General features: G+C 38.6%; 1 protein-coding gene across 1 annotated transcript in view; it reads left to right on the top strand.

Moving 5' to 3' along the window:
* galnt18b (UDP-N-acetyl-alpha-D-galactosamine:polypeptide N-acetylgalactosaminyltransferase 18b) overlaps positions 1-13,229 on the top strand; it is a 79,252-nt gene that overhangs the window by 42,751 nt on the left and 23,272 nt on the right. Inside the window, exons 4-6 of the mRNA XM_053317228.1 lie at positions 4,812-4,995; positions 5,690-5,887; positions 6,135-6,249. Of these exons, the coding sequence (XP_053173203.1) occupies positions 4,812-4,995; positions 5,690-5,887; positions 6,135-6,249 (497 nt within the window). The remainder of the gene's footprint in view (positions 1-4,811; positions 4,996-5,689; positions 5,888-6,134; positions 6,250-13,229) is intronic.

Below are 13,229 nucleotides of genomic sequence, written 5' to 3'. Positions count from 1 at the left end.
AACTCTTCCCATTGCCTGTTGTAGCTACGTAGTCTTTTTTTTTTTTGAGAGGTTCAGGTCCGTTCATTTTGACAGTGGCACACTCGCATCAATGCTCACTCGCACAGTTAGCCAGCAAATCAAACACAAGCCTCCGCCCCCCAACAACAACTGTGTCTGCTAGCCATGTTACGTGAGTTTGGGCACGTTAAATGTATACTGACCAACTATTGGCTAGCGAAGCTGCCTGTGACTGAAATTCAGGGCGGGAGCTGTCCCTGACAAATCAAAATCACCCAAAATACGGGATGTCCAAAGTAACACCTTCATTCAAAAACAAGTGAAAGTTAAGTTTATTTTATGTTTTGGCCCTAAGAAGGTATGTAACAGCTTGTGCTGCTACATTGATTTCCTGTGTTTGTATTGTCGGTTGCTTAACTTACGTTTTTACTAGCTAAAACATTTCTTAGGTTTCACTGGTGCAACCTGATTTAGTAAATCCCTAGTTTGAAAGTAGCTTGTATTTACTATGAACTTAGTGATGTTTTTATGAACAGCTGGTACAACCTGGTCCATGTCCTGTGGCTTGCTTCCACTCTCTTTGTGAGTAATGTGACAAAATATGGATTCAGTGAGTGGCTCAGGTGTCCAGAGAAGTCCACGCAACCATAAAAAAACAGTTGGATTTCCATCAACCACTCCCTGCAGGTCTAGCCAATAAAAGCTGGAGGGCACACAAAAGCTGTGACAACATCAGCAAAAACCAACAAAGCTGAGTTTACAGTATTTACCGCCAAGTATAAAACACAAGCAGTGCACAATTGTTCCGGAACTTAACGAGTTTGAAGTTTTTTTTAACAAACTGTCAGTGGACCCAAGGTGTGGATACGAAATTGGTGGAATTGTGGAGGAAGAGAGAGAGTAGCAGTTTGGTATTTTAGACACAGATTTTCACAACCGTTGTGTAGTGAGAAATTACCAAGTAGTGTGGTGAAAACCGCACAGCAACTGTGAGACCAGTATCCATGCTGATTTGCCATCTGCTGTGCAAGCGGTAGTGCCTGCATAGTGATAAATGTTGCCTAATTTGAGCATGCATTAGAAATTAGAACATTTTGAGTCTCAGACACACAAGCTCATTTCAGAAACAAATGACAAAATGGTCATGCAACAACAGATCATACAAAGGAATACAATATCATACAAATCCCATCTTTCAATCAAATATCCTTTGCATGATTATGTGTAGAACTACATATCTGAAACTAACAACAACAGAATTTTTAATCAATGTTGAACTTAAAAGACAAGTATTAAAGAAGGAACAGTTTCATTTCATTTCATTGTGAAAATATAAATGTAGTATCCATATGTTATACAGAGATTCAACCAGTGTTATTTTGTCATATCTCACTGAGGGTAGAATAAAAATGAGCTAAATGGGGTGTTCACTATACTGCCACTCACCATTAGCTTTGCTTTTTATCTTCTGAGGAAAAACCTTGAGTGTTTGCTTTATACATTTCAAATGTGTGACTGGATTTACTGCATGACTGCACCACGCTGTTAGAAACCTGTTTGCTTGTTGTTCCATCCATGGCTCCATCCCAAAGCCCATTGCTTTCCAACAGAGCTTCATCAGAATATCACTCCCTGAAAGATTGATGACCATTGGCCATCAGCCATTCCTCATGTAATGAACTGCCCTTTATTATGATTTGTTATGAGGCTTAACACATCATCATTCTTATTTTCAATTCACGCTCACATCAGAATGTCTTAATTATTGATGGGTTAGGAATGATTACAGATGCAGTAATCTGTTGGCACGTCAACTGCAACTGCACAAATGAGTAGCTACAACAGCTTTCCTGTAGGTAGAAATAAAACTAAGAAGTGAAGGGATTACTAAGATAATTGTTCTACAATGCACAAAAACTGCTCTGGCCATTTTGAGCCAGAGTCCCTTTAAATTCTGGATATCTAATCAAGTAGAGCTGTAGACTGTTCTAAGCAGGATACAGTCTTATATACCATGGAGTTATATGTTGCATGTAGTGCATACAGTGATTCTTTCACTCCAGGCCTGTTTATTGTCTGGTGTGAAATATCAGCACTTCTCTGTGTCTTAAGAACTAATATTTACTGAAAAAAAATGAAAAATGTTTTATGAAATGTTTGTACTCATGTCCCCAGCTTCCCCGACCTTGCCGAAGGAAAGGTTTGAACAAATTAAAGTAATTTGTAATAATAATAATAAAGTTTTTGTGTCAGTTATGTTTGTGTGAGAATAGACTAACTTAACGTTTTCCTTGACATGAACAGTCATAACAGTAAGCATTCAGTAATATATTGATTCATTTCAAATGGGCACGTGCTTTCTTGAATTTAATTGTGTTACGTTTTGTGTACCAGAAAAATCCTCAAACAAATAAATATCTTTCGTTGATTTAGGTTAATTTTTATAAAATTGAGAGACCATAGCTAGTGTTTTTTATATCTACAGTGCAATATTGTGTCTGAAGAAAAACTGATGTACTATATATACATATACAGTATATATACATATACAGTATATATATATATATATATATATATATATATATATATATATATATATATATATATATATATATATATATGATAGATGAATGATAGATAGATAGATAGATGTACTATATATATATATATATATATATATATATATATATATATATATATATATATATACATACATATATACACAGTATATGAATGATATATATGATAGAAGATAGATAGATAGATAGATAGATAGATAGATATTGATAATGTACTCCATATACTATTATATATTCTGAAACGTCGTATTAAAATTCACTGTTATATTAGCAGTGCCATGAAAATCCAACTTTTTCAGCTTAATAAAAGGTCTCACACTGCTTAGTTTAGGCACAGCACGATTTCCTGGCTGCAGCTTTCTGTTTGCTCATAAGGAGTAAGCAGTTAAAAGTGAAATGGTGAGAACACAGCCTAAGGTGATTTATACACAGGATGATGAAACACCAAGATGATGAAAGTTTTGTTTTTTCCAGCCTTTTAGTCTTTACAGTACAGAGTTGTGAAATATATGGCCTTGACCGTATTTAATGATATAGTGACCATCCCACGTTTGATTTAGGTGACTTAAAATTGATTTTAGTTGAACCACAAGGGGAACCTATACATCCTAACAATTTACTATATTTTCAAGAATATTAGAAGCTGTATTGCAACTATTTATAGTTTGTGGAAAGAACTTTAATATACTTTTCTAGGAGTCATTCATCCTGCAGGGTATGACTTATACTGTGTATAGCTCAGGTAATAATGGAGGTAAACTTTAAAGCAGCTGGACTTCCTCCATTCCCCCCCCCCCCCCCGTTTTAAATTAACATTGTAGACTGACTCCTCAATATTGCAATATTCCGCAGTGTTTCCCACAGGACAGGCATCTATTTGTGGTGGTGTGGTCCTCAGCTCATTTTTGATTCTCCCCAAATGAGAAAATGATCGCTCCCCCTCACAGTTTGTCACCGGCAACGTAAGGAACATCCTCAAAGCCACATAAACATTAGGGAAGACTAACTGCAGGCCAAACTTCAACATGGTTTTCAGCATATTTGAGGGTGACTTGTCTGTTTCAGCCAACATGAAGGATCGGAACTGCAGACACTTAAAACACGCTGTTCCGCCTACGGGACGGACCGGAAGTTGGGAGGTAGCGACAAGTTCTTCTGAATGTTTTAAACACCAACCCTTAAACATATATATTCATGTCGTACATTGTTACATTGAAAGCTTAGATTCTCCTGATTCATTCAAGACCACTCATGAATTATATGGTTGCTCACAGCTGTAATAGTATTAGCGGTTAGCTCGGCTAGCCACTCCGCTAAAGTAAGCTAACAGCTATAATGCTACATACCTTCAAAGTCTTCTCTTTATCCACAACGATCATCTTATGACTCAGGACTTTCTGTACAGCTCGCCAAGTATCCATTCTGGTGAAATATGAAATCCGTTTCCATAAAGCCGAAATATTTTCCTCAATATGTCCATGTATTTAGTCCAACACGTAAGGAAACAGACACGGAACAAACCATATACGGTCCCTTTCCCGACACTGCATCTGTGGGACACGTGACTGTTTTGTTTACGTCCGTGAACTCCACCTGTTTCATACACACCACACACCAGCAGATAGCCTCTAACAAAGACATATGTCTATGTCCATCTTCGTCTGTCTATCTTCTTTATCTTCTTCTTTTTCTTTTTCTTCTTCTTCTTCTGGCCGACCAGGTGAATTAAGTGCGTCTTCTTTGGTTTTATTGCCGCCACCTACTGCCCCGGAATTGTAACGACAAGCTACATTCACAGACAGTCCCATTACTATGCTTTTATGAGCGAGGTCGAGCGAGCCAAAAGCCGAAAAATCTATTCGTGGCGGACGTAATTCTTTCGTGGCGGACCTCTTATGGGCGGCCCGCCATTCTTTCGTGGCGGGCCGCCACGAAAGAATGAATGTGTGGGAAACACTGTTCCGTTATGACTGGTGGTAAAGCCCCATGGCCCTTTGGTCCGGTCCAGTGATCAAAGCACTGAAACGTGTGTATGTTTGGCTTCCTACCAAAGACACGCTGCCCACCGGAGGAGGACATGGTGGCGTCTTGTGGGTGGAATGGTGGAAGTTTGCTCACAAGCAGCTCTCTTTTTACTCACTTACCTCTTATGGGATCTTCAAAAACTCTTCAGATATTGAGATTCGTGTGTGTGTGTGTGTGTGTGTGTGTGTGTGTGTGTGTGTGTTGTAGATGAGCTAAAGGAGAAGCTGCAGGATTTTGTGTCTGAGACTAACAGCCAACGTCCAGGATTCATCAAGATGGTGAGGCATGCAAAGCAGGAGGGTCTGATCCGGTCTAGAGTGAGTGGATGGAGAGCTGCCACTGCACCAGTTGTTGCCCTGTTTGATGCCCACGTCGAGTTCAACGTTGGCTGGTGAGTCACTCATACACAGCTCAGCACACGAGTCCAATCAGTCTGTGTGGGTTTACTCACAATTATTTCATTTAAAGAGACCCCAGACTCCAAATTCTTTTCTTTTTCTTTATGGCTGTATTCTAATTTTTAGGGTTAAATGTGTAAACTGGATCTGTTGTCTTGGTCCAAAAGTGAAGTTTTTGAATTTATATTGTTATTACACATTGCATTATCTTGTCATGTCATGTCATATATATTTGTTTAAACTTTATTGTAACATATTCACACATGCACACACACACACAGACCAATGTCACTTGTGTGGACATTACATAGAATTGCATTCATTCTGACCAAAGTGTTCTCTCAAAGATAGAAACACGCACACACACACACACACACACACACACACACACACACACACACACACAGTAAATGTATTGTTTGTTTTTTCAATTAACAAGAGTTTGTAGATGAATAAACATTTTATTTGGCATTTTTATTTCCTCACAATCCTCCTGAAGTCATTTCCACCCATTTATCAGAAGACAATAGCACTTTCTAAGTCATAGTAAATTGAAGTGAATTCACCTCTTGAAATTGTTTTTTATAAAAGCCCCCTTACATGACAACCATGATCACAAAGGTAATGGAGGAAGCTTGTCAAAACAAATACTAACTGCAGAGTGACTTTCTCTCTGCATATTTAAAGGGCTGAACCCATTCTCCAAAGAATTAAAGAAGACAGAACCCGCATAATTTCCCCTTCATTTGACAACATCAAGTACGACACGTTCGAGATTGAAGAGTATCCGCTGTCTGCCCAGGGCTTTGACTGGGAGCTGTGGTGTCGCTACCTCAACCCACCCAAGAGCTGGTGGCACAGGGGCAACAAGAGCGCTCCCATCCAGTAAGTGAAGACTGCATCTTGATAGCTAAAATCAAATGCTTAAATAGTAATTATTAATTCAACATATTTTTTTAACCTACATTATATAAACATCTCCATAAAGGGAGATGACATTTGATATGGTGCAAGGTCACATTTCTCCTCTAGTCAATGCTGTAACTATGGCAACTGAGCCAAGTTTACATTACGTGTGCAGTAGACAGCAACAAATAAACAAATATGATCTTCATTTTCTTTAATTCCTCAGGAGCCCTGCCCTGATTGGTTGCTTTGTGGTGGATAGGCTGTACTTTGAGGAGATTGGTTTGCTGGATGAAGGGATGGAGGTGTACGGGGGAGAAAATGTGGAACTGGGCATAAGGGTGAGTAATGATATCACTCCCTGTGGCCATGGGCCATTGTTCAACCAGGTAATGTGCAGAAAATTAACTATGATAATGACACTTTATGGTTGTTGGGAGGAAGATCACAGAAAGCCTCACTCTCTTCCTTTATGTGGAGTACTAAACTCAATGTAAAAGTCACATTTGGCTTTTAGCAATGTTGTTTGTGAATGTATAAACTGTGCAGAGGTAGGGGTGCCAGCTAGTAAATGGAGCTGAGACATTGACATTTGCATTAATGGATTTAAGGCTAGTGTTATTTTATATTTTTCTGTCAGTCTGGTAATGCAGCATTGTAAAAACAGGGTGAAGAAAAAAGACTTTGGAGCGCATCAATATTTCCATTAGCTCACTGTGCACATCCGCACAGTCAAAGTTGAACAAGAATGAACTCTAAACTGGGAGTCCACAGGAGCATGCTTGCATTTATCCATTATGTGGACTTAAATGGAAGAGAACAGACAAGAAAAGTGTAATGTCTCAATATTTTTCTGTGGGACATGCTTGTTTTTTTTTTTCTTTTTAAGATCTAACCCTTTAAAAATGGGTAAGGAATATTTTAAACAGGACATATCATTATTTTCTGTTTGTTATGATGTTGGATATCTATGTTAAACATGGCCAAAATTTCCAAAACTTGAGGTGAATGTCAGTTCACTCATTCCATAATCTAGGCTGAAAAAATGTTTCACCTTGTCCACTGAGATTCAGGCTTGAACATGTATGGATATATTTAGAAGTTTATATTTCCAGTAGAGAGCCAACACAGGAAAAAGATGCAAAATAGGACTACTACTTGTTTTCTGTTAAGGAGCAGTGTCCAGAAGCTAACCAATCAGAACAGAGTGGGCTCATTGGATGGGGACAAGACAACGAGACAGGAGCTAAAACAGTCTGTTTAAGATAAATAAGGAGGTTTTTGAACTGTAAAATATATCCCAAAGCCCCAGAATATAAATACAGACCTTGAAATTTGCGTATGCCCCCCTCTTAAAAAATCTAAACAAAACATAAACAATATTCTGAAACAGCTGGGCACTGTAGTTTTTTATCAAACATTACTCAAACTGAAGTAATAATTTGTTGGGGACTGTTTTCAGCTGTGGATTACTACACATTTTGTCCGCTAGCAAGCATTCACAGGAGCAGGAATGTGGTTGACTCAAAATAAACTACAGTGCCCATGTTAATGGTAATGCAGGTTGAGGTTAATAATACGATCAGTTCAATATTGGTTTTGGAAGTTGGATTTCTTAATACTAACTAAGAAGAATATTACCAGCCTTTTCCTTTCAAAAACATTAAACAGAGATAACAAAAAAGGAACAAGTGAACACAATGACGGAAATTATCCCTCTGCATGTGTACCCAGAACACACTGTGACATGCTCTCTCTTGTGCAGGTTCAGAATTAATAATCAATAATTCATTCTGAAGTTTGAGTGATCACCTGCTGTCCCCTGATGATCCCATTGAGTTTCAGGACTCAAAGTCATTGTTACTGTTAGCACTGATGTGTAAAGTGAATGCTGACACCATTCAAAGCAGACAGACTGCTTTTGTCATTTCTCTCAGTGCTATGCTTAATTCATGCACCATCATCGGTTCTGACGGGGAGTCGGGAATTAGTTGGTGTGCGTTTAGCTCAGTGGTACCACAAGCAGATGGGCCAGTGAAAGAATAGCCCTCCGTAGGGATAGCTAATGATAGCACACATCAACTGTACAAAGATCATTAATGCAGCTTTCAGCCTGTTCACTAACAGCGAGAAGCGAGGGACAACTCCTCTTCAGCTGCACTCTGACTGGATTGCACTGTGAGAAAGAAAGTGAAGACAAGCTTATGACAGGAAGCCCAATGTGAAAAAAACCCATCCTCACTAATGGCAGAGATGCAATCATCAGTAAAGAAGGGAGATAAGTCCCATAAGTCATTTCCCCCCAGAAATTACATGCTTTTAGAATTCCTGGGCCTGATAATAGCCCCACTGATTGCTTTATAGCTTGACACAGTGATGATTTTATCACATATATTATAGACCAGAGTCCCAGCACTGTGTAGAAATGATGAATCATTTTGGTTCTTGTCAGGATTGAATTCAGAGCCCAGATTTACACTCCATGTTGTTTACTTGCTTTGGTTTGTTGGACTGAAGGAACTTGCCCTTGCTTGGAGGTTAATGTAGTTTAGAGTTCAATAATAGTTTTGAAACACAGTGGTGACACAGAGAGAGAGAATGACAACACTGGAGGACCCTGACTTGGCCCCAGATTAGCAGTCCCATAGAGCCCCAGCAGGGTCTTTCTGTCTTTCTGCCTGTCTACAGCGTATTGGTCATGCCTCCAGACCACCTGCCAGCGTGCAGACTGGCTGCTGACAGATCCTCAGAGACACAATCAAACCAGGCCAACAGATACAGGCTTTGGCTGAGGCTTGAAAGAGATGGGTCCTGGGTAGTGTGAGGGTGAAAGGAACCGCTGCTCTGTTTACATTTGATCACAACACTGAAGCTGCATATTTCTATCATGATATACAAGAATCATTCTAATGAGGCACAATAAAACAAATGTATATTTTATATGTTGGTTTCATAAAATACTCTTCTGTACAAGTTAAGTTGTGTGGACTTCAATTTCGAATGGCATAATCTTTTTCCTATGCTTTTAGCAGTACATTTGTATGAAGTCTCCTAAACAGGGGTTCTGTGTTTTTAGAGGAAATTATCAGCTTTTTTTGCACTCTCTGTAGCTTTACTGTTTTAAACTTTTACATATGACCATGCAGAGACCTTCTGAATCATTTTCTTCTCTACAGTTGCAGGGAGGTTATGCTGATTAGATATGTGATGTTCTGCAATGAATCACTGATAGATAATCTTGAGACAGTGGTGACGCAGACCCATCACCACTGTCTCAAACACTGGGTGGCTGTTTGGACTTCAAGTCACAATGTGTTGATTTGTTCTTTTGAGACACAGAGATGTATGTGCGGGAAATCTTAACTATAGTTTTTCCAAGGTGATCCTTCAAGTGCCTTCAAGTGAGACTGTGCTGTAGAACACAGTAAATTGGACAGGACCTTGAAACAGAATTACAATACAAATGATTTCCTAAAACACCTGTGAATGTTTGGTATTGTGCCAGTGAAGCCAGCCGGGAACAATGCATCACAAGAAGACCTAAGCAGACATCATATCTCTCAACCACTGCCAGGAAGGTTGGGTTGAGAAATGAGGATCATGGAGGACTATAATTTAAATAGTAGTGAGAAAACTACAGATGTCACCCAAAAGGACTGTGCAGTATGATGATATTGTGTGATGACATATTATGCTCTATCAATTATTGAATGAGGTAGGACTGAGCAGGAGAGGGACTCAGCCAAGACAAGGACCTTGCATGTAAACCCTAACCCTAACCCTAACCCAGAGGAGCTACTTGTGATGCATGGAGTTTGAGTATGAAAAGTCTGACATAGACAAGAAAACCATACTTCGCTAATTATGCTCCAGACTAGTCCCCACAACAGACTCAAACACCAGTAACCTCTTTTAACACCTATGCACATCTCTAGCACACTGTATGAATGAAAGTGAGGCACATGCAAATGAGGTAGATTTCCACTCTTTACAGGGATACGTTAGTCTCAATAATACATTTTCAAAACAATTTCTCCACACTTTAAAAGAATTGAATCTTCATCTGTTGCCCTGAACAAATGAAATGTATTATATATAGGTGTAAGGTAGCGCTATTGAAGGCAAAACATTCATTAATTCAAGTCATTCGGAAAATAGAGCAGTATAAGATGCTATATAAGGGGTACATGCAGAGATTCTATGCAGGGACCACACGGACTGTTTGTGCTTTCTCTACACACTACTGGAATATTCTTCCCAAGGACCTGCACAACCCTTTTACTGTTAAAAAAAACACTGGCTCAAAGAACACCAGAGCTGTTAATGTGTTCTGTCCCTGACAATACATTTTAGATAAATAAATAAAGTAGGTAGCAGGTAGAAATTGCTGATATTAACGCTGATTATTACGTACATTTTCAGTTACACATATCTAACAATCTGCTCACATCTGCTCACTACAACTGCTGCTCTCTAATAAAACAACATAAATACTGCAACTACATGGAATGGTCCCATATTAAGTAATGAAATAGGACAGACTTTCCTATCATTGTTCATATCATGTGAATGAAAGACTGTAAACACAGTTATTGTGGGGATTATAATTAAAGCTTGATATCAAAGACATCTGCCTAGTGCTGCAGTGATATTAAAGGGAGATATCTGGCATTAAACAGTGAATACAACCTGTATTTTAGGTAAATCCAGATAAGCCTCATCAGTTCCTTTCCCTGTGTCTAATTCACAGCATTCTCTTTTGTAATAATATGAAAACTTTATTTGTGAAGCACATTTCACATGTATGAAGCCAAAATAAACCCAGTATTAATGAATAAATTAAGAACTTGGCTGTTTCTTCTCATTATCCTGATCAATACTGCGGCAGAAAAATGTGTGTCAGTTATTCACACCCTAAACTGTCATTTCAACTTTTTCCATCACAGGAATGGTACAAAAGGTTTAGAGTTCTGTCTAATCATAGAGTATAAATAACAAAATGTTGTCCTGTAATGACTCAGGCTGCAACTGCAGAACAGCACTGATTGAGTTTCATGACCCATGTGCTGCTGAAAATCTATTGAACCCCACTGCGTAATCTCCAACCAACAGGACAATCAATGAGAAAGTCTTTTGTCTGACAGAGGTCATGTGAATAGCAATGTAGCCCTGAAGTACAACTAGAAAAACTCATAGTCAAATCAAGTCCAACAATGAATACAGTTACTAGAAATAACTACAAAATGTATTTATTATACTATACAGTTGCATTATAAATTAATAATGAATGATATTATGTAACACCTAACATGAGAATAGTAGCATGACAATATAATCTTGACTCAATGTGTACTTACTTTTTTCTGCAGCTTTCAATCCCACCGTCTTTAACAGCAGATGCAGGTTTCCATCTGTTGAAGTTCTTGAAAAAGTAGGAAGTGGACCTTGATCCCAACTAGTTTGGAACCTGTCCAATATGCAACTTACACAAGTGTGATGTTGAAATTTGAACCCTCTAGTGCACCAATATTGAAGAATGGCTTAGGGTTTGTTTTTTTGGGGGGGGGGGGGGGGGTTTCAGGAAAAAACATATCAGACCCAAATTATTATTTAATATTGTCATAAAACATATCTGGAAGGGTCTTTAATAATTAGTCACAAAGTGGGACTTGAGTTGACTTTAATCCATGGAGGTGGTGATGCTTACTGTAGCTGTTAATTAACGTGGAGTTTGTGGGGAGATGATAGAGAGTAAGAGCAATGAGTGGATCTAGTTCCATTTACAGTTTCATTGCCAGGAACAGGAAGGGAGTGATACAGTATAGGAGAACTGGGAGATGTTGAAGAAAGCATCGCTGCAGCAGTGTGCAGTAGTAGCTTAAGAAACCCTATGGATGGATTCAGTAGCACAGAGTGAATACTACAGCTTATGGCTCCCCATGGAGAGGAGGGATCAGATTTGAGAGATACTGTAGATGGCAAACCTGCTGCATTGGGTTTTGGTTGCAGTGTTGTGGCCTTTGTGCAACATTCAAGCCTGTGTGCTTTTTCAGGCTTATTTTTCTTAATGGAGCGCTTTGTTATCATGATACACAGTAAACAAGTAAATGAGTAAATTCTTATTTTAATTCATTTCAGCTTTGATTGGCTTAATACAAGTCTATTGTGTAGATTGAGAACTTGCTTCAACCAATTAGAATATGGTTGTGTGACTTTTTCATCCCAGAAGGTGTGCAGAAAAGAAAGTTCAGATTTTTGTGCTGATAAGAATTGTGAGGAGGAAGGAAACTATTTAGATTAAAAACATATATCAAGTTTGTAGTCAAAAAGGCGTTTTTGTTCTCAGTGGGTTCAATTTCATCTCCACACAACAAAAATGTGTTTGTCTATGTTCAGACTGCAGGCTTTTATTTGGTAATAAGCACCTCTCAAGTGGCTGCAACTGGTGGGATTTCCCCAGCACAGACATGCCAAGAGATACTCATCATTAAATCTGATGAAATACAGGAGACATATTATTGCTTTGCCTTATTATTTGCCTCAGACTGCTCTGAATGCCCCCTTTCCAATGTTTTTTCTACTTTCAGCCTGAGCCAACATCAGCTCATGACAGATTTCTTTATATGGTCATCTGCTCCTTGCATAGCACACAAGCTCTGCTAACATTATGGCAATTTTTTATTGTATTAGGGGTAGTCTTGCAGAGTGTTTTTCCATTACACAGCAGGGCAAAGAAAAGTATGTTGTTCAGTTGTTTTGCTCTCAAACATCATCATCACTGTGGCTGTTTCTGCTTGTACTATTCCTACCTGTATTGTTTCTAACTGATCCGCTGTGCAAAGAGCTCCAAATATCTCCACATCTTGTTTTGTCAACTGCTTTTTAGCGCTGCTATTTTAGTGAGGAACATGTTTCATTTCCTGTAAATTCTTCATCTTAAAAAGACAGAAGCCTCTGTTTCTTAATTGCCTGTTAAGAGACAGAGGCTGAACTGGGGAGCTGCATAAAGAGCCAGTAATAAGTAAATAAAGAGGGGTTTTTATTAGTCAGTCATGCAAAGCTACTCTAGTGGAGTCCCAGAATAAAAATATAGAGCTAGAAATGAGCATAATAGGTCCCCTTGAAAATTCTTTAGAGTAGCTTGTGGAAGTAGCAATCGCAGCAACATTTTTGAAGAAAACATAAAAGTGGGTGGCAGATGATTTTAGCTTGTTAAATTCCAAATTGATTTTATTTTCCTGATGTCAGAAAGACTAATATTTCTGACAATAAAAAATCTAACACATTGACACAGTTGTGGTGGCCTTTGAGAATATAAAGT

This window comes from Scomber japonicus, chromosome 1 (genome assembly GCF_027409825.1).
Source record: "Scomber japonicus isolate fScoJap1 chromosome 1, fScoJap1.pri, whole genome shotgun sequence".
Classification (NCBI taxonomy): domain Eukaryota; kingdom Metazoa; phylum Chordata; class Actinopteri; order Scombriformes; family Scombridae; genus Scomber; species Scomber japonicus.
This window is presented reverse-complemented; position numbering and strand designations above follow the sequence as displayed.